Raw genomic sequence first — 22,881 nt, 5'->3', positions numbered from 1 at the left:
CCTTTGACGTGGACCGTACTTGATGTGGGGCCCACCTTGATGTAGGTCATCCATTATGTGGGGCACACCATCAATGTTAATTGTCCTTTATGTGAGGGGCCCCTCAATGTCCACTACCATCATGTGGAATCCACATTTGATGTGTCCATGTGGGCCCCACCTTTGAAGTGGGTTGTCCATCATGTGGGGCCCACTTTTGATGTCCACCATCTATCGCTTGGGTTCACCTTCTATGTGGATCATCCATCATGTCAGGCCACTTTGGATATGGGTCATCCATCATGCGAGACCTTGGATGTGGACGGTCTATTATGTGGGGCCCACTTAATGTGGATTCTCCATCATGAAGGGCCACACTTTGATGTGGGCCATCCATCATGTAATTCTCATTCTGTCCATTATGTGGATCACTCATTATGTGGGGCCCCACCTTCAATATGGGTCGTCCATCATGTGGGCCCACCTTTGATGTCGAGCGCCCATCACGTGGTCCCACCTTTGATGTCCATCATCCATTGTGTGGGTCCCACCTTTGATGTGGACCATCCATCAAGTGGGACCCACTTAATGTGGATGGTCCATCATGCTGGGCCACACTTTGATACATGTCATCCATCATGTGGAGCCTACCTTTGATGTGAACCATGTATTATGTGGCCCACCTTGATGTGGACCATTCATTATGTGGGGGGCACCTTCAATATGGATTGTTCATCATGTAGTCCCACCTTTGATGTCCATCATTCATCGTGTGGGTCCCACCTTTTCTATGGACCGTCCATCATGTGGGGTCCACTTGATGTGGATAGTCCATGCGGGACCACATTTTGATGTGGGCCATCCATCATGTGGGACCCACCTTTGATGTTCACCCTCCATCATGTGGGTCCCACCTTTGCTGTGGACCGTCCATCATGTGGGGCCCAACCTTCAATATGGATCGTTCAACATGTGGCCCACTTTTGATGTCAACCTTCCATCATGTGGTCTCACCTTCATTGTCCACCATTGTTGCAAGACATGGAAAATTAAATATGATATGCAAGATCTCAGGCTTTAGATCATACTAATTCAAAACAATCCATATTAATTCCACATCTTACACAAAAGCTCAAACATTCAAGTAAAGGGGAATCTGCACAGGTCCAGTCCTACACAGGTTAGGGTTGGATCTGTTAAAATTATAAACCAAACAATGCTCAAAGATAAGCAGTAATCATCCACACATGCACAACAATCAGTCCCTAATCCAAGGGATTCATTAATTTCAATTCAAGGAACCCTAGGGTGAGAAAATGGGAAAACAAATTAAGGATAATGCAATCTAGGGTTAGAGTTTATGAAAAACTAGTATGAGAGGATAAAATAAGAAGAAAACTTGAACCGGAAGACAGTTCCTGTGCGCGGACAGCAACAATGGCCCAGACGCACGTGCGTGTGATCACGGCCGCACATGTGTGGGGCCTACTATTCAGAAAAAGGCCACCTTGGCCCTGGTCTGCTATGGATGGACTCCAAAACCCCCAAATTTCAGCTCGATCCGATGCACGGTTTGTGCGTGGTGCTCCGCCGAAGTTTCAGCCCTCCTACATGGGCTAGATTTTGGAAATCTGCTGTAGAAAGAAAAACGGCTCCAACTATTGATGGATTTGCAGATAAAATGCTTGTAGGAGAAGAGAAATATGAATGGAAGAAGGTGGAGGCGAATCGGGATAGACGTGGCTTCGCACCACGGTAGTTAACCCTTCGGAGATGGGAGGGCTTCGCACCCAATTAGGCTTCACAACTGAGAGAGTAGGAAAACGCAGAATTTTATTAATCTTTAATGAATCAAAAGAACTACAAGAGGTGCCTATTTATAGGAAAACCCTATACCCTAAAACTCGCACCATGTGCATAACCTATTACTTGGCGATAAAGTAAACTAAAATAAAAATCAAATAAAAAAATCTAAAGCATTCATGATGTTCTAAATAATAACAATAAGCAAAACCTAAAATATGAAATCAATCCGACTAGTGGGCTACGATCATGAGATCCCATGGTGGGCTTTTCTTGATTGTCGGGCCCACTCTTTTGAATCAAAACTTCGTCTCCTAACTAGGAGGCCCTCCTTGGATGTCATCATCGATCCAGATCGATGGTGGGGCCCTCCTTCTGGCGCATGTGCGTAGGGGGTGGCGTGCGTGCGCGTGTGCACGTGATGTCCCCATCAACCATCCATCATGTGGATTTCACCTTTGATGTGAACCGTCCATTGGGTGGGACCCGCTTGATGTGGATCATCCATCATGTGGGGGCCACCTTTGATGTGACCATGCATGTGGGCCCACCTTGATGTGCACCATTCATCATGTGGAGCCCCACCTTCAATATGGGTTGTTCATCATGTGGGCCCACCTTAGAGAGATTGTAAAGAGAAGAGAAGGGGGCAAGATGGGAATTACTTTAAAAGTTTAAGGAAAAACTTATCCAAAAATTAGTAAAAAATGTCTACTCGCTTAAGTCAAGTAAGCTCTTAAAGAAAAAGTCACCTGCCCATCACTTATTTTTTAAGAGCTTTTTTGCTAGTTTCTAAAAAATAAGTAGTAAAATTAGAGCTTTACCAAACAATTTATTTCTAAAATAAGAGCTTATTTTTTTAGAATAAGCAAATAAGCTCTTATTAGTAGAGATGCCAAATGGCCCCGTATTTTTTGTCTTGACTTCTTTTCAAGTTGTTTCTAATAAAATCATTCATAATGCTTCCAAAAAAAAAAAGTAATTGGGCTGCTATTCATCCCCAAAATACGCTAAAAAAACAAGTCCCCCAAATCGATTTGAGAAAAAAAAAATTTAAAAAATAAAATTGAATGATGAGGCTGCCACCCCCACCCCGCCAAAAAAAAAAAAGAAAAAAGAAAAACAAACAAACACACACAAATTTCCTTTCTACTGGTTTGCATGCCTCTTTCTACCTTCTCCGTTTTCCTCCATCACTCCAACATCCTTCCTAATCATTGCTACTGGCTTTTTAGTCTGGTTTCCTTTGTCAATCTCCTTAGAGCCGTATCTAGCAACGTTTATCCTCAAAACTCTTCCTCCAGCTTGAACTCCGTTAATGGCTTCCACAACTTCTTCCAACTCCTCCCTATTCATCATTCGAACAAAAGCAAAATCTTTTACTTCCATTGTTCCTTTCTTTGTTGGTATTATGACTTCTCTAACCTCCCTATAATCTCCAAAAACATCCTTGGCAGTTGAATGATTCCAATCTACAGGGAGATTATTGACAAAAGCCATTAGATACTCCTATAATTTCCACCTACCTTGGCTCTACCAGGAATCCCCCTTTCGATTTTTCTTACAAGTAACTGTAGTCCACTCTCCCTCTTCCTTAGTTCCCTTGTAGAAGCTAACCTTAGACAGATGTTCTTCATTATCTCTGATTCCTCGACCAGACGTCTGTATTGCTTTCCCTCTATCTGCAATTCTCCTCTCTTCTGATTCCCCCCCCTCAATGTATCAAAGAAATCTCAGAACTCTCACCACTGACGTTAGTCGTAACCCCCACTTTGGTCTGGTAATGTTACGTTTCTTTCCCGTCGGCAGCTTTTTGGCGAGCAATCCATGATGACAAGAATCCTCGATTGGAATTGCTGCTTCCTTAAAGGTCCATTTTCGACGCCCACCATCTTGCCAGCAACTTTGTGATGACAAGAAAGGTTGATATTCGGTAAAAAAGAAAAAAGAAAAAAAGATCCAAATATGCTTGAATTGAACACAAAGCAAGCTTGATGTGATTGATTCAGTTATATTATGTTGAAATGACACAAAGTCAGCAAAATAAAAAATAAAAAATAAAAACATTATTTTTTATTTTCCTTGAAATCGCACCGAAGCTTTGATTCATCTATACTACTTCAAATCCTATGTTTGATCTTGCAAATCTTTGTAGATTTGGTTGGAAATGAGTTTCTAACAACCCCACCATCCAAATGACGAAAGGAGGATAGAAGGGCCAAAAATGCAAAACAATGCATGAATTGGGCCTTACATATGTGTATTGGTTTGGACCAATAAGTGGGCCACGCAACGGTGCCGATATTTGCAGATTCTTTTGTTTCACTAAGTCTGCTTTGACTACATATCATATATTGTATTGAGTCGATATGTAGACAATATGTCAATACGATATGGATATTTCAAACCATAGTGTGTAGTTGATTTCTTTTGTTTGTTGTGCATTTTTTCTGCAGGACTTGTGTCATCCTGCCATTGCCCGCAATATCCTTAATTGTCACAGCAACGGTCTTCATCCCAGTTTCCTCTCGAGGATTTTCATCGTTTGTTGGTTTGAGGATGGTCTCTTTGTTGTCATGCACTGAGATTTTAGGTATTAGTGAATGCACAGTAATGTACATGTCAATCATACATCCATGGAATGCCATGTAGAATGTGACATGCTCTCATTGGAACATCATATGAGACTGACTTGGTGTGATATTCCCCTAATGAATAAGTCACCGAGCATTGATGGGTCACCTGTATGGTCCCACTGCTTATTCTGACTATCCGGTGGGTCTCTCTGCAAACAATGTTTAGGCTCCTGCCATTGTTGTCTATGACCTTGGTGCCCTTTCCTTGACACGTTCCCCATGTACAAAAAAACATTGGTATGTGGTCAATTTTCATCCATCTCCCCCTTGGATTAGCCAAAAATTACCAAGTCATAAGCGTGTGGTAGATCTCTATCTTTGATGCCCTCTCATTTTTCTTCCTTGGCCACTTTATCTGTGTAATTCTTCATCTACCGCCTTCTTGTCTTCGAGAGGCCCGTGACAATAGTTGAGGCTTTTGTTAGTACACTGCTCTGACATGTCTGTTACCTCCACACTTATAGTGAAAAATAAAGAAAATAAAACTTTACAATTCTTCTTCAACATCTTCCTTGTTTCACGAGTTATCTTACTGCAAGTAGTGTGTATATCCTGTGGCTATCCCCATCAGTGATTGTTGGGAATCTTCCACAGCTGGTGTAACAGTGCAAGGGGTAGAGCTAATCATAATGAGATGGAGGGTTGACTCCCTGGTTGAGATACGTACTATTTCCCATCATTTTTTATTATATTCCTATTCTTTCCTTCTGCTTGTATGCTTCTTCTGCACAGTTCAACCAAACAGTCACCAGCTTCATCTTTCAAAAAACAAATTCAAAAAAAAAATAAAAATAAAAAACAATTACCAGCTTCCGTTGGATGTCCAACTACAGTGTGTTTTAATACTGTGCAACTTTCTGCTTGGCAAATGGCCATCAACTCACAATACCATTGTGGATGCTCTTCAACTGTTAGATTATCCTGAGACAGGATGAGGAGTGCTTGAAATGAGAATCATAGTCTAAGGAACCTCTGTTTTGGGTGTGCTTTCATTTCACCGAAGTTGCCGATAATGGGGCAACTACCACTTCACTGTCATCTTTGCAGTGGCAGCATGAGCAGTTCTGTTGAGGCGTTGGCTATTGGTGCTATCTGGTCCCTTTTAGGGTGGTCACGTTCGAGTGGCTTGGGGTTAAAAGGATTCTAACCATCAATCACCTCTGCAACAGGAATATAATACCAACGGATGCATCGTGCATCCAAAAGTCGCAGTCTGTCAATTGGGTATTCGTCCATTGTTCCTTCATTTGTCAAGTATGGAGGAGGATTCTGGTTCTTTTTGGTATAATTTTGACTGCTCCAGCTTCTAGTGATGCTTTCTCTGTTGCAATTTTCGGGGCAGGGGGAAGGGTGTGCTTCTGGGGCAAGAGGAGAATGGTTCTTTGGCATCTCTCCTTTCCAGCCATTTTGTGGTCAATATGGTAAGACAGGAGCAATAGGTCCTTCAATAATCTATCAGAATTTGTGGAATTGGTCTTTCATTGGGTGAAAGGATAGATCATTTTTTGGGCCTTGGGCTTGAGATCAGTTTAAAAGTTGTAAAAGGTGGGAATTCTTGGGTTCCTGGCATATTTTCTCTTAGTGCCATCTTTCGGGGTGTTTCTTGTATTTTCTTTCTCCCTCTTTTGAGTGGTTCTAATAAAATTTTCTGTGCTGCCATCAGGAAAAAGTAAAATTTATGTTCTATAAGATCTATCTAATAATATTCAACCCCGATATGAATAGCATATTAAAATCGAATACACAATATGTTACCTTTATATGGATACCATATTACAATGGGATACATAACATGTTACCTTGGTATGGGTAGAGGTGTTGCTATATGGCCAATTTTACTTATTTTATGTAATGTTAAAAATAAAGTATATAAAAATTTAAATATATTTTAGATTTCTAGTGAGTCATTGGAGATAGTTTGCCGGTGAACTAAATCATTAGTCCAAAGCTCACAATTATGAATTTTTAACATAATAGTGATGATGACGACCCCAAGGAGCTGGGACAAGGATATGATGTCGTGGTGGTGGTGATAATGATGTTGCTATTTAGTTTTTTTAATTTTATTTTTTAAGGTATGATGATGATACTGGTTAATATAATCAAGTACTAATATTACTATCAAACTATAAATTGTCTGAAGCTTTAGAAAGGATACACCTTGGACCTAGTACATAGTAGACTTGTGGGATGATACTCATTTTGAAGTGTCTATCTAACATAGAGCACCAAGATTTAGACTGTCCTTCATTTCGGACATATGCAATCATATCCCTATTCCCCCCGTATCATCATAGCCTCACCCCAGCTATTTGGCTTTTGGCATTATGAATCCTGTTTGCCAAATTTGAAACAGGAATTCTCATGATTGAACGGCAAAACTTTTGTAACTGGCTGCTGAGCTGACATCAACCCTCTTTTAACTGGGCTTATGACCGGCCAGCACATTGCTACCTCACAGATTTTGACTATTTCCCTCTCCTTATCCACATATGGGCATCATGGGTTAAACTTTGTTGCAAATTGCTTCTGTGCAGATGTTTGTTTTTTGAGTGTAGTTAGATGAATTATTATTGGTCTGAGTCATAAATGCTTTTTTCTGGTCTTCTCCTTTGTATTGTTCATTTTTTAGAGTTTCAGCTTCAGAAACATGTGGCATGTACGAACTGTGAATTACAAGGCTTCCAGTTGGCAACATTGCTGCACACTCTTGCTGTCTTGTCAAGTCAGTGTTGTTCTGACATTTATGTTTCTTTTCTTTTCTCCATGCAGCCAATGAGTATGGTTCTGCCTGGAGTCGTTGGGTTCAAATTATTAGGAAAATTGAAGAACGGCATGACAGCTACTGATTTAGTTTTGACAGTGACCCAAATGCTTCGGAAGCATGGTGTTGTTGGGAAATTTGTGGAGTTCTATGGTAAACCATCAGTGAAAGAATTTGTATGTTTTATTGGCATCAGATCTGTATGAAGCCATGAAAATGTGTATTTGGCATCTTTGGTTGCTATACTATGCATCCCTCTCATTAACCAACTTAGGGATATTTTGTTTACAGGGGAAGGCATGAGCGAACTATCATTGGCCGATCGTGCCACTATTGCAAACATGTCTCCTGAATATGGAGCAACCATGGGTTTCTTCCCTGTGGATCATGTCACTCTGCAGTACTTGAAACTGACTGGCAGAAGTGATGACACCGTGAGTCATTATTCAAAAGCAAATTCTGTTTCAAGCAATATAGTTTCTTTTTTTCTTAATTTGATTTTTTTCTCATGTGGAGAGAGGAAGTGATTCATAGCAATGTGTTTTTTTTTTTTTTTTTAAAAAAAAACCAATGATTTTATTTCAACATTTAGGTGTCTATGATAGAGTCTTATCTACGGGCGAATAAGATGTTCGTGGACTATAGTGAGGTATTACTGCACCCCGTATGATGTTCAATAGAAATTCAAGATATTTTCAGTGACTGTGGCTACTGATGTCCTTACTGAAGCTTTTTTGCATGGGTTCAGCCGCAGACAGAAAAGGTGTACTCGTCTTATCTACAATTAAATCTCGAGGATGTCGAACCATGTGTATCTGGGCCCAAGAGGTAGAATTTTCAGTGTACTCCTGAAACAGCAGTACATGCTTGCAGCTAACGAGCATTTTATCTATGCAGCCTCCTTGGTCTTCTGATTTTGCTTATTGAAACCCTGTTGTTGCCAGGCCACATGATCGAGTCCCCTTAAAAGAAATGAAAGAGGACTGGCATTCTTGCTTGGACAGCAAAGTTGGATTCAAGGTAAGCAGAATGTATATGGCTCTCCTTTCTTTCTTTTTTGCGTTTTTTGATAGATGAACTGGAAACTCCAATTGTTGGTAGGCAAGTACTGTTGGTCTACACAGTTCTGATTATGTTCTTTCTCCATATTTCATCATGATTACTAAGCAGTGACTTTTGTGCAATTTTGTGTATACTTATTTCACATCACCTTATCAATCTTCACTAGATCTTTTATTTTCTAGATGTATTAATTTGATACTGTACTGTGGTAGTCCCTGGTGATATCTTTCACTTTCTTGATTAGCATCTAATTATTAAAGTGAATCTTTAACCACCATCTGTAGTTTAGTGCTTCGGTCCATGTTTAAGTGTACTTTTCTGGTCCTTGCTATTCAGGATATATGCCAATATTTGAGTCATCTTTGTTCATGTTGCTTGCATTTTGTTTCTTTCTGTGTATGTCCTATACTTTTAATGTTATTCTTTTTCTTTCAGTTGTAATTGTAGATAGTAGTGCAGATCTCTCTGTTGTCATGATTACTTTCTATGATTACAGCTGTTACTTTCTAATCTTGCCCTATTTCTCATTAGATATTATCTTTCCTTCGGATGGTCTGATGCAATCATGATACATTACCTTACAGAATTTATTGCAACTGGAATCCGTCTCTCCCATTCAATGATTTAAAATCGGGAATAGTATCTCAACCTGTTTCTATTGGTGGTTCAGTACAAACAGGACCAACCAGTGGTCTAACCAGTTAAACCCATAACATGATAAATAAATGAAATTATAGGAACTAATGTCCCTAGTTGGTTGTTAGTGTGTTTAGTTTGCAATGAACTGGTTCCATGCGCATGCATGTGTCATAGCCTGGTCCCCTATTTTGAGTTGTTTTTATGAATTTTTATGCGTGCATGTGTGTGTGTGTGTGTGTGTGTGTGTGAGGGGGTGTTGACTTTATGAAGGTGTATGTGTTTGCAGTCAGCTTTATGAAGGTGCGTGCGTGCTTGCACTTGTGTGTGTGTGTGTGCACGTGTGTGCCAGGACTCAAGTTCCCTATTTAGCTCAGCTCTATGAATTTGTGCGTGTGCATATTTGGGGTTGGATTTATGCACACGTGCATTTGGGGCCAGCTTTATGAATTTGTGTCCACGTCTATGTAGGTGTGGTTGTGGGTGTGTCCGCACATTGGCTTGCATGCATAGCCTGGTCGCCTATTTAGGCTTTGTGGGTGTATGCAATGTTTTAAATATCATTATCGTGTAATGTATCACACTCTTGGGATATGTAATCATATCGGTTATCGCATGGGATATATTGGTTGTATCGCGTAATGTATCGCCGTTGTTGGGAAACATGGGAACATTGGGAAATTGGTCAAATTTTTCAATGAAACTTTAGGGATTGTTGAAAAAGACATCAATACACACTTAGAAATCAAAACATTACAAAAAAAAGAAGAAAAAAAGTACACATAATAGGGGTTTCCTTTGTATGCGGTCCTAGTATATGCGCTTTCCAACTAAACTAATGCAAGTGTATTCAAAGTCTGTTCATATAATTTATTCATGTAAGAAGACATGTATGGAAACACAAGCAATGCATTCAAAAGCAAAAGAAGAATCACTAGATCAGGTTACATTCATATTTAATTTTGTGTTTGGATACAAAGATTGCAACTGATTTGTGAGAAATTGAGAAATTTTGATTTTTCTCAATTTTCCACAACTTGACCCATCTCCCCTAAATCTCAAAATCGAAGTTCTAAATCCATGATTTTTCATGGAAAATATGAAGAATCATACATTTGTAACCATTTGACACTAGTTTAATGTTATTTACAACAAAAACATGGATTGAAAATCGAAAATGCTTACTAGATCGAATAGGTGGGATATATCGGCATTACCTATGCGTTTCGGACTGCACAAGTGGGATACTAGATATATCGTGGGATATATTGGCTGATATCGTCGATATTTAAAATACTGACTACATCTATATGCATGTGTAGCTTGGTTCCTGATTTGGGGTCAGCTTTATGAATTTTGGTTGGCCAAGGTTTAATGGCTGGCTGGCTGCCCACCCAATTACTAACCTCCTCTGCTGGGGCTTGGGACCAGCTATCACATCATGCGTGTGCGTGTTCATAGCCTGGTCCCCTACTTGGTTTGGTTCGTGCTCGTCTTGGGACCGGCTACTACGTCATGTGTGTGCATGCGTTCATAGCTTGATCCGTTATTTGGGTGGGCTTTATGAATTTTCTTGGCAAAATTTTAATGACTGGCTGCTCACCCAACTACCACATCACCACCAGGAGTTTATTCTGTAGACACTATAATAATAATAATAATAATAATAATAATAAAGGAAAATGCACCAGGCACAAAAAAAATTCTTCTCATTGCCTATCAGCTTCAATTCTTCATCACTGATTAGCTACGGTCAATCTGAGTTAAAATAGTTGTTTGTATTGAAAACTGAGCTTTGTAATTTTCTAAACAAATGAGATGTATTGGAAATATTGATGCTATGCTACTGCTCATTGCTGACTTCTATGTGATTGTGCTGTCTCATTTAATTCCCTTTTTGATATTACAGGGATTTGCAGTGCCAAAGGAATCTCAAAGTAAAGTTGTGGACTTCTCATTCCATGGGATGCCAGCACAAATTAAACATGGCGATGTTGTTATAGCAGCAATCACCAGTTGCACAAATACCTCAAATCCTAGTGTGATGCTTGGAGCTGCTCTGGTTGCAAAGAAGGCCTGCGAACTGGGTCTCGAGGTTAGAAAATCTTCCCCTTTATGTTTGAAGATTGAAGCATACTTCTTTTATGACTGGCATATTGCCTTGAGTGATCCAGTTCACCTGATGTGGCTGAAGATTGTTTCTTTTTGATATGCAATTTATGAACCTAAGAATTTGCACAGAAGTGAGTATATCATGGGAGAAGAGTTGGTGAGTTGGCTTCCATTCAGATGTAAGACCTTGCAATCCTCTTGCATGAGAAACGACATTGTTATTGGCCTCTATCAACAAATGTGAGGAAGATAGCTCTAGTACTATTGCTGAATCATGAAACTTCATCAAATCATGAAAACTAACGTCAAATCAAGATATTCCGAGGATGCCTATCAGGTCTCCTGCCTCTATGATTGGACCTGACTAAGACAAAAAAGAAACTTTAAACACTTACAGAACTTTCACTACCACATCATTTTAATCTCGAATCCTAATCAGACCTGAATGCACCAGCGTAGTCTATTCACTTTTTGTTTCTAAATGCTCCGACTGGCAAATTGTCTAAACTTGAATATCCAAATATTTCTATATGACTTGCAAACCTATTTTCATGGTCAGAATAATAGATCTCTGCTGGTACAGGAATCCTCTAGCCCATGCATTCCAATTGCTGAGCTGGAAATGCAGTATGCATTGCATTCATTTTGCCTCCAGATTAAAAATAACAACTGCTGTACCTCAAAGTGTTTGAAACACATTAGTATATTGGCAAAGGTTCATGGGGAAAGGGCATGCTGTTTCCAGCTTATGTTTGATCTTTCATTATTCAGAAATTAATGTGGTCATGGTCTCTTCTATGCTATTATGGACTAATCTGGAACAGGCATCTAGTGTGCTGCCAGATTTACTGAATATAACGCTGTATGTTCTTCTGGCTGCGTGGATAGTGTGAGCGTGAGAGCTGTCCAATAATGTCCAGTAGCAGGGTTCCTATTGAAGCTTTGTTATCTTAGTAGATTGTAACGAAGTTAACAATTTCCGATGATTACAGTAAAAAGTCACAAATCTGAACAATTTGCAGACTTCTATGCAATTTGCCATTTCACTTATGCATCATAACTTATCTTTTATCAGGTGAAGCCATGGATCAAGACAAGTCTTGCCCCAGGTTCTGGAGTTGTTACCAAATATTTGGAGAAGAGGTATTTTATCTAAAGCCCATTGCCTGTAAAACAGTATGACCTGTACGGCTGTACCTATTCTCATAAGAAGAGGAAGAAGAGCTGTAGTTGGGGTTTATTCTTAATTTTTAGTTATTATTATTATTATTGCAGTCCTTACTTGGTCTTTCTTTGCAGTGGCTTGCAGAAGTATCTGAATCATCTGGGCTTTCATATTGTCGGGTATGGATGCACCACATGCATTGGGAATTCAGGAGATCTTGATGAAGCAGTTGCCACAGCAGTTTCTGAAAATGGTCCGTCTACTTATTTTTGTTGACCTCTATTTGAGCTTTTACTTGTAACAATGTCCTTTTGAATATCATCATCATCGTCGTCATCATTGTCTATGTTTCTGACTGACCGTTTGGATATGTAATTCTGAAAATTTGAAACATTTTCAGATATAGTTGCTGCAGCGGTGTTGTCTGGCAATAGGAATTTTGAGGGGCGTGTACATCCTTTGACCAGAGCAAATTACCTAGCTTCCCCTCCACTCGTGGTTGCCTATGCTCTTGCTGGCACGGTATGTAATTTGAAGTGCATCTGTTGGCCTACTTTATCCTGTTCTTAGTTGCAGGATTCTTCTGGCCTACTTTACCCTGTTCTTAGTTGCAGGATTCTTCTATGAAGATGCCACTCAGAGTTCATATCAGAATCCAAACTTGCGCTCCTGCTTCCTGGGCTTTTATTTTTTATTTTTACTTATTTATTTTAGTAAGGATTACTTCATTAGAAAACGTGTACTCCTGCTTCCTGGCTATGTGACTTTATACTTGGTGATCATAATGAACGGAAACATGAACACCCATGAACTTCATACCATCAGTATGTTAGTGATTTTCCACCTTGGACATTTTGATGTTAGTTTACTTATATGCTCTCTGCAGTAGGTTGGACAAAAGCTACACAGGTCTTTTACTTCAAAAGTATGGCTGTATCTATTTGTAGCTGTGACTTATTGACCTATCAAATGCTTATTTGATCTGAGTCTTTATGGGTCCCATTTGGTGAACAGCTCAAAATGTTAAAAAGCTAAAGGTCTAAGAACTTTAGTTTTTGAGTTTGATCTTTGCCAAGCTTTGTTTGCATCTTTCATGTATTAGCTTACATGGCCAGCATCCTCCGCAGGTTGACATTGACTTTAACACAGAGCCAATTGGGACCAAAAAGGATGGAAAGAAGGTATTTTTCAGAGATATTTGGCCTTCAAATGAGGAAATAGCAGAGGTGAGGTATTTTATCCATTATTGCTTGTTTTAGCCATTTAATGTTTGGAAACGTTGGCTGGAAACTTCACATCAATCTTCCATCTCTTTTGTTGCCCAGGTTGTGCAGTCTAGCGTGCTGCCTGACATGTTTAAGGCCACATATGAAGCAATCACAAAAGGAAATCCCATGTGGAACCAGTTATCAGTGCCTTCTGGTACACTCTATGATTGGGACCCGAAGTCGACTTACATACACGAGCCTCCATATTTTAAGAACATGACCATGTCCCCGCCTGGCCCGCATGGAGTGCAGGATGCATACTGCTTGCTCAACTTTGGAGATAGTATTACAACCGATCACATCTCACCTGCTGGGAGCATCCACAAAGACAGTCCTGCAGCGAAATACCTCATGGAACGTGGTGTTGACAGGAAGGACTTTAACTCTTATGGGAGCCGCCGTGGTAATGATGAGGTGATGGCAAGGGGCACTTTTGCCAATATTCGCCTTGTGAACAAGCTATTGGAGGGAGAAGTTGGACCTAAGACAATTCACATCCCTACTGGGGAGAAACTATCCGTATTTGAAGCTGCCATGGTACATTGTTCTTATAAAACAAACAAACAGTAGCTAACATTTAACTGGGGCTGCAACTTAGTTTCGGGCAACTCAAGTTCAGGTCGGGTTGTCAAGGTCCTTGGATCAATTTGAAATCGGGTTGGGTTCATGTTGAGCAAATGCGGGTTGGGTTAGTTCAGTTCAGGAAATATTGCATGTATTTGGGTTGGGTCGGGTTGGGTCAAGTATAGAGGAATTTGGTTGGGTCAGGTTGCAGGTTGCAGGTTGGATCCTCCTGAGGCCATGTTGGGCTCAGGTTGACTGTTGGGCTCAGGTTGACCCTCAACCCAACCCAACCCAACCTTCTCAAGTTGCACCCCTACTTTCTACTTTGAAAAGATGGTAATTTTAGCTAAACGATACCATGCTTTACAAAATGATGAGTGCACTCTGTTGTCTTTTTTTAAAAAAAAAATTTATTTTTGTTGCAAGGAATTTTTATTCCTTCTATAAAAAATTATGCTTCTATGTTTTTCCAACAGAGGTACAGGAGTGAGGGGCATGATACCATTGTCTTGGCTGGGGCTGAGTATGGAAGTGGAAGCTCTCGTGATTGGGCTGCCAAGGGACCGATGCTTTTGGTATGTGTATTGGGAGCTTTCTCCATGTCTGATAGTCTGTTGCATTACGTGCTGCATTACTGATGATGATTACATGTACTGGTTCAACACAGGGAGTGAAAGCAGTGATTGCCAAGAGCTTTGAGAGGATTCACCGCAGTAATCTGGTGGGCATGGGTATCATCCCTCTCTGCTTCAAGCCTGGGGAAGATGCAGAGACTCTTGGCTTGACTGGCCACGAACGTTACAGCATTGATCTCCCGAGCAGTGTGAGTGAGATAAAACCAGGTCAGGACGTCACTGTTGTGACCGACAGTGGCAAGTCATTTACGTGTACGGCCCGCTTTGACACAGAGGTAAAGGAACAATTCTCATTAACCTTGTGTTTGTTTCTAATTGCTTTTGTGTCTTCATTGAAATGTTTCTGTTGCTGCAGGTGGAGCTTATATATTTCGATCACGGTGGAATCCTGCAGTATGTCATTAGGAATTTGATCAATGCCAAGCATTAGATCAAAATGGATTTTGGTAACGGAAAGGTGTAATGTGATATTTATCTTATGTTTTCATTTTACTGTTCCAGATATTTGGGTTACTGGCAGTGTCCTTGGGATGAATAGTCTGTATTTTCGGATCTTGGTCTTGGGCTATTTTTGGAGCTTGCATGCGAAAAAAAATAGTAGTAGTACAAGGGTGAGGGTTGCGGAAAATGGTTGGAAATGGGAAGGTGTTTGGGATTTGAATAACCGGCTGAGAGGGGAGAGTATTTTACAGTATGAGGCTGCAACATGCCAAATACTACTACTATGATTTTCTTCTTCAAGTATATGATTTCAAGATGAGCTTCTAGCACCTTCTGTTGCGCCTCATCTTTCAGGCGTTTGATCACTTTCTGGTCTAGTTAGGTCCTGACCTAGCTATTGCTAGCCCTTTCAGGTGTGAAGTCTGAGGATATTATTATACGAGTGTGGGATGCATTCGGTCATCGCGATTGCCTTCTCTACAAAAGTGACAACCTTGAGACGACGATCATGACATTGAAGAGGAGCTTAGCTACCCCACACGCTTAGAAAAGGGCCCACATCTACTCGCCCCCATGTGTGCCGGCAAGGCATACAGCTGCTAGGTCCAATCCACCCTTTATTTACATTTCCTGGCTCAAGAATCAGGACCGTCCTCTGATCAGGTGGGCCATAGTTTATGTAGCCAATGTCTAGTCGAAGAGAAGTCCGGTGAAATTCTCTAAGCCATCCACCTATTTCCAACATCGTGGCACACCAAATGAGTACATCGATCTAATGTATGAGGAAGAACATTGGAAATTGCACCCATCTCCCGTGCTGGCACATGCGGTGGTGTAGATGGTATCCCCTGTACAAGTGTGTGGGCTTTAGTAAAACCTCTGAAAGAGAAAACTCGCATGGTGGCCTAAACATCAGCGATTGTTTCTTAGGAATTAAAAAGAAAAGCTAACCAATCTAAAAATAAAGTAATTAAAAACGAAAATGTTGGTTAGTGAGGTTGTTCTATGGGTTAAAGACAAGGGCGCCTATCTTGTCATTTAAAGCCGATCTATCTTCGACCATACAAGTATTGCTGTGGCAGGTGGCTATGACTGTTGCTATGATTTGGATATAAGCTTGAGCAGAAAATGCTACGCAATTTGGTGACCGTTTTGATTATTGATAGCCTTATCATTATCTTCTTTTAGGAATAAATGAAATGCATTCTCCCTCGCACCTGCACCCATGGGCACCACAATGGATACTCAGACGGATGACCTTAGTGTCGAAACTCTTGTGAGTCTACCACTTGTAAATGCACTTATTTATGTACTTTGTTTGTCAATCACATGAGTTTACAGTTGGTCGAGCCCTTGATAGCTGAAAACTGAAGACATAAGTGGACACGAGCATCAAAGAGTAAAGAATATATAAATGAGGTGCCTAGATGACCATAACCTTGGAACTTTTAGATGATCTTAACCTTATAGGTAAACCTTGTTGATCATCCCTTAGCTTTAGAATCTTAATTGGAACATGATAAGTAAGGGTAAAAGAGGTATTTACTGTGAAATTGTATGCTCAAAACAACAGTTTTCAAGTGTTCTTCGATATCATTGATAGGTTGTCGATGAACTCGATCCAATTGAAGGTCCACTTGATCAAATCGAAGAATGAGTCCAACAATCATCAGAAATTCCTAGATTTTCTCGATGGGATCGACACACTGTTCAATCCCATCGAAAGAGTTGTTAACTAGTCGTTTTATATCCGTTGCAAATCGGTCTCTTATAAAAGGGTATACGGTTGTTGGGTATTTGGATAAATTTTTTGTATAACAGAAGTATAGATGATTTCATGTTCATATCTCTCATCCAAAGACTCTAAACCAATGACTTTTGAATCATCTTCTTGATATTAATACTCAAATGAGGATTCCAACTTCCACCTTGAAGAAAAATTTGTACTCTACTATTTTCTAAAGAATAGACCTAGACCCAACTGTATCACTATACCTCTTGTCCAAATCATCTAGAAGACCCATCTAGGTGAATCTCCTACGAATTACAATCCTCCATTAGTTGTAGGAGATTCACCCTACCTCTCATCACCTTAGTCACCGTATCGGAGCATCGCATGTATGATGTTTGATCTTGAACCTGAAGCATTGGAAATGCATCGACATCATGATCGAGGGAGCAATTGAGGAGCAGATTTAAGCACGAGGAAGCTTTGAAGAAACAACATAAGATCGTAGCATCAATGGGGCTCAAATCGACAAGTGTCATTAAGTTAATACTCTCTTTTCTTGTGTATGAATGAAGGTAAGAGTTTGTGACCTAAACTCGATAGGTTCTTGTGTAGCACCTAGGCTCTAGTGTAGGGTTGAATACACTAGACACGGGTGTGTATATGTTAGTTTCCGTGTGAGCCTCTGGCAGGTATAAACATAGGTCTTTGGACTAGGACCGACGTTGTTAGTTAGTTGATAGAAAACCAACTTATCGCTTGCGAGAGCCTCCAGCAGGAGTAAATGTAGGGTCCTTGGGTAGGGCGTAAAGATTAGAGGTGAACCTTATTTAAAACCTTCGATAGTGAAATCTGGTACACTCATGGTTGAGTGCATCCGCCATGAATGGGGTAGGAAAACTGAACCACTATACATGTTTATATTTGAGATTGTTATTTGAACACTTGTTTAATTATGCTTATGCGATTGTTTAAATGAATTATGTGAATGCATAATTAGATGAATGCAAAGTGTTAATAATTAGCACACCCCACACACACATGTACATTATTATGTTTATAGACTTGTTACTTCATGGGAATATGATTTGTAGTCTATTTTATTAGACCCTCTATTGGCTTGGAAGCCTTAGAGTTAATTAGCTTACTTAGTTTAATTTGCATATTAATTTAAGTTAGGTAATTGTGTTTTAATTAGCTAAAATTTTGTTTGATCTTAATCACCCCCTCCCATCCTCTACGACATAACCTTCATTCTATAGCTCTGCCAAGCTTCTTCGCATAGCCCATGGGCCCACCACATGAATTTCAATAGGCATGTAAGTGAGTTCCTCCTGAAATGCTTAACCACCCAAAGCGAGATCTGAATGAGCTTAAAAACGATGTCTACCCAAAAGGGGTGTGCCGTCACACGACTATCATATTTTAACCGGTCTAACTACATCTATTGGAAGGCCAGAATTAGGTTGTTTATAAGATCCCTTGAATCTATGGTTTGGGCAATTATTAAAAAAGGATGGACTATGCCCGTAAAAGAAGTCGGGATTAATGGTAGAACTATTAGTGCTCATAAAGATAAATCCAAATGGAGTACCGATGAGAAAGTGTAATATGCCCATGATGCAAAAGCTTCAATGTTATTTACTACATGGTTTCTTCAATGAATTTAAACCCATTTACACATATGAAATGGGTAAGGAAGCGTGTACATATTGGAAGTCTCATATAAGGGAATTAGCACAATAAAAAGATCGAAACTTTATCTCTTAATAACCCAATTCAAAAATATTAAAATGGAAGAATCTGAATAGTTTATGAAGTTTTTTTCAAAGTCTAATAATATTTGTAACTCCATGTGAGGTTTAGGAGAGAGAATTGCGAAATGGCATATGTAGGAAAGACTTATATCCCTTCCGGATAGGTTCACTCCCAAGATAACATTGATAGATGAGTGTAAAAACATAAATGAGATGGAAGTAGAAAAACTCTTAGATTCTCTACAAATATATAAATTACACTTTAAGGCTCCCTTAGAACAAAGAAACTAGTCGTCCTTAAAACATCTCATAAGCATTCATATATGCTTAAGATTGTTAAATCTGAAAATGATACTGATGATGAGGATGAGGATTTCGAAAGAAAAATCAAGAAATTCCCCCAATCAAGTAGAAGGAAGAGTTATGACAAGAAGGACAAGATACTTAGAATCGTAAAGGTAAATTTGTTAAAACAACCTATGCATGTCTAATATTACAACTGTGAGGGTTATGGACATATTTCTACTGTTTTCCTTAACAAAGTAAGTTCTAAAGGCATGGCTATGACAGTAATATGGGATGATACAGAGTAATCCGAATCTGCTTTAGAAGACTCATCCAGTATTAAAGACCTTAGTCACTTACGTGTCTTAACGGCTTACACCACAGTATCTGTCACGCCCCAAACTCGGAAACCGGACTCACAGAATTTCCGATCGCCGAATCCGATGCCAACAGCCTCCGTAGTACCCCATTCTCGTCTCCCAACGCCCATACGCCAGATTCCAATCCTCGGATCCTACAAGGAGGATTTTCAAACATACATTTATCTCATAAGAAGCATAACTACAAGTTTACCCAAATCACAAAGGCAACATCATCATCACATATCCACTAATATAAACAGTTGAATACAGTACTAAAAGGGAAATACATATATCGAAAATCAAGGCTCCAGAAGACATCTGCACGCTCCAAGCTCAACGCTGCTGCAACCTAATGCCACCTGCACGCATCTATCGGGCATAAGCTTATAGAAAGCTTAGAGGATGGTGTAAGTGTATGCGCAAGGTAAGTGTCAAGTATGCAATATCAGAGCAATGCGGAGACATGTAGGTAAGTTCATAAATACGATCAGCCTTATCCAAGTTATGCGATGCAAAAACATAATAAATCAATATCATATACTGAAAAAGCAATGTAAATCAAATATGCATGCGAAGATATAGATGAGACAAATATCAGATACTGAGAATGCAATACAATATGCAATTCTAAAGAGCCACTAATACTATCAGCCGTATCTAGGCCATGCATCAAACATGCACATATTGCGCGATCATGTGGGGGCGACTCCTCACAAGGAGTCCCATAAACATCTCAGCCCAATGACATATGCTTTAATCAATCATCCATCACAACATGCATACGAATGATGGGGTCCACAGAAGGACGGCGGATCTAGTCCAAATATCAAGATAGGCTTTAAACAGTGGATACACCAAACCTGATACTGATATCCTTCCGTCTACAGCAAGGGGTGATATAGACTGCTTTGCCGAAACTCACTAATTTAAAACGCGTCACGACAGTTAAGGAAGGAATCCAACTTATGTCCACCACAACATCGGATGATGCTTTCGATGTGGGATAAAGTTCTGCCTTCACTGTGTGCACAGTAGACTGCCAACACAGTAGCCTGCTAATCACTGGTAGCTCGCCCAGGCTCTTAGGCCCGCCCACATCAGTGTCCGCCCACGTGTGCTCGCCCACGTGTGCAATAGTGACGGAGCATCACAATATCCCATACCAAGGGTAGAGCCAAGTCTAAGTACAATAAGTGGGCTTCCTCACCCTCTCTATTGCGCAATAAATTGGACTTCCCAATGAGGCCCAATATATACACAAGGTGGGCTCCAAGGTGTGGGTAATTCTACAAGGTATGGTATAAGGTACCATCAACAATGAGGGCCCAACAGTTTGGGATAGCCCAATAAGAAAAAATGAAAATGGGCTTGATAATGGGCTATAGGGAGGTTTGCAATGTGGACATTTAAGCACCACTGCACCTAGAGTACGACCCGCCAAAGAATCTAACTTACAATGGGGAAAGGGCCTCATACAATCACAATGGGCCTCATACAATTACCACGGGCCTCATACAATCACAATGGGCCACATACAATCTCAATGGGCCTCATACAATCTTAATGAGCCTAATACAATCATGATGGGCCTTGCACAAGGGTCTCATACATCACAATGGGCCTCATCACATGGGCCTCGCATACGTCACACTGGGCCTCACATATCACAATGGCCCGCATCACATGGGCCTCATATATATCAAGTGGGCCGCATCCATGGGCTTCATATACAACTCATCGAGCCACATCATATGGCCCAATATACATCACATTGGGCCTCATCATATGGGCCCCATATACAACACGTCGCGCCTCATCATATGGGCTAATATACATCACATTGGGCCTCATCCAAGGCTACAAACACATCACAATGGGCCTCATACGCGGGCCGCATTATACCAAGTGGGCCGCATTGCATAGGCCTCATATACGCGCACCAAGTGGGCCCAACCAAAATAGATGGGAAATAAATGCATCAAGGTGGCCCTGCGCATGTCAGATGGGTCCCATCAGATGGACAACATAGATATACAACACAAATTAATGGTGAGCCACCTGACTCGAACAGTGAGGATGAAACACGTACAACATGGTGGGTCCTGCGATTACAGAGCAGGTGGGCCCTACGTTTACACAGCAGGTGGGCCCACCGCTCATGGCCAGATGGTGTAGGTATACAACACATACATCAAAGCTAGCTGCCACACATACATCATGGTGGCCACGCCATGAGATGGATGGTGTGGGTATAAAACATATATTGTGGGTCCCATCCAGATGGACGGACGGCTTAGATAAAACACATATATCAGTGTGGTCCACAGTCCAGATGGACGGACGGCGTGGATGAGATCCATACATCAGGTGGGTCCCACAGAACTTGTTGACGTCAATGTACAACAGTTAAGTGTTGCTCGTCCAGCAGATGGGCAGTGTGATAAAACACATACCTCATGATTAGACCCTTTGATCTACTGATGTGGGACCACCAGCAGATGGACAGTCAGATATAACACATACTTGATGATCAGGCCCACAGAACTTGCAGACGTAATACAGCAACTTATAGCTGATGAACGGTGTGATAAAACACTTGCATCACAGCTGGCAAACCACTGTCCAGGGAGAGAGAGAGAGAGAGAGAGAGAGAGAGAGAGAGACGTGTGATGGAGGGCTCTGCCACTATAAGCCCTCCCTTTTCATGTATTACAAAATGTACATTAAGTGGGTCCTATTACATGTGGGCCCACCAATCAAAATCAATGATGGAGATCCCTTCTCCACCAAAAATACAAGGTCTAGATGACCTTTCACACTAGGAAAATAAGCATCATGATGAGGTCCACGGAGAATGGCCTCATCATGGGATGAACATATGAATGATGATGGGCCATCGGCCACACCTAGGGTCCAAAATGGGATCCATACCATCAATCGGTAGGCCCCACTTGGCCCATCATCAAATACAAAATCTAAACTACAAATCACCCACTGGTTTCACTTCTTCTTGGTTCTATGGCTTCCTTAGCTCCTTGGCTTCGATTTTGATGGAGGATGATGAAGATTTAAGGGTTGGATGGTGAGATTTGGTGGTAGGAAGTGACATTGATCTTAGGTTATTTCTCTTTTCTCTCCTTAGTCTTTTTCTCTCTTGGTTGCTAGGAAAAATGATAGAGAATAAGTGAAAGATGGGAGATGTAAGGAGAGAGGGATGGGTGTATAAGAGGGATGGGATGAGAGGTATGGTGGTGTAAGGAGAGATGGCATGAGGGTTGACTTTTGAGTGAGAGAGGGATGGGTTGTGTGCTTGACTTGCATTTGATTAATTAATGTGATGGATGGTAGAGATTCTCTTGGGATTCGCAATGTGTGGCGTTTTCTTGAAATAAACGTGGACCCACAACTCCTGGCTTGGGTCGCATCGGTGCGCAAGTCGCGACGTTTGAACCGCGGCGACGGCACGGTCGCAAGGGTACAAGTCTCGGGTCAAGTCAACTCAAATATACGGGATGCGACTTAGGATCGTGCGCAAATGCCGACTAAAGGTCGCGGGTCGCCGAAATTCGACAAGGAGGATCGCGAAAGTCTAAGGAACGGTACGGACTAGGATACATGCCTTACAGTATCTCTCCTTAAAGACTTAGGAGACCATAACACCTTCGATAGGTGACCTTAGAAGG

General features: G+C 40.8%; 1 protein-coding gene across 1 annotated transcript in view; it reads left to right on the top strand.

Annotated features, from left to right (window-relative positions):
• LOC131237214 (aconitate hydratase 1) overlaps positions 1-15,252 on the top strand; it is a 79,996-nt gene extending 64,744 nt beyond the window's left edge. Inside the window, exons 7-20 of the mRNA XM_058234892.1 lie at positions 7,191-7,335; positions 7,474-7,616; positions 7,775-7,831; positions 7,931-8,010; positions 8,127-8,202; positions 10,790-10,975; positions 12,068-12,135; positions 12,292-12,410; positions 12,558-12,679; positions 13,285-13,383; positions 13,483-13,962; positions 14,466-14,564; positions 14,657-14,899; positions 14,980-15,252. Of these exons, the coding sequence (XP_058090875.1) occupies positions 7,191-7,335; positions 7,474-7,616; positions 7,775-7,831; positions 7,931-8,010; positions 8,127-8,202; positions 10,790-10,975; positions 12,068-12,135; positions 12,292-12,410; positions 12,558-12,679; positions 13,285-13,383; positions 13,483-13,962; positions 14,466-14,564; positions 14,657-14,899; positions 14,980-15,054 (1,992 nt within the window). The 3' untranslated portion in view covers positions 15,055-15,252. The remainder of the gene's footprint in view (positions 1-7,190; positions 7,336-7,473; positions 7,617-7,774; positions 7,832-7,930; positions 8,011-8,126; positions 8,203-10,789; positions 10,976-12,067; positions 12,136-12,291; positions 12,411-12,557; positions 12,680-13,284; positions 13,384-13,482; positions 13,963-14,465; positions 14,565-14,656; positions 14,900-14,979) is intronic.
• Positions 15,253-22,881: the final 7,629 nt, after the last annotated feature.

Source organism: Magnolia sinica, chromosome 2 (assembly GCF_029962835.1).
Source record: "Magnolia sinica isolate HGM2019 chromosome 2, MsV1, whole genome shotgun sequence".
NCBI lineage: Eukaryota > Viridiplantae > Streptophyta > Magnoliopsida > Magnoliales > Magnoliaceae > Magnolia > Magnolia sinica.
Note: the sequence above shows the minus strand (reverse complement) of the source record. Positions and strands in the feature narration are given on the sequence as shown.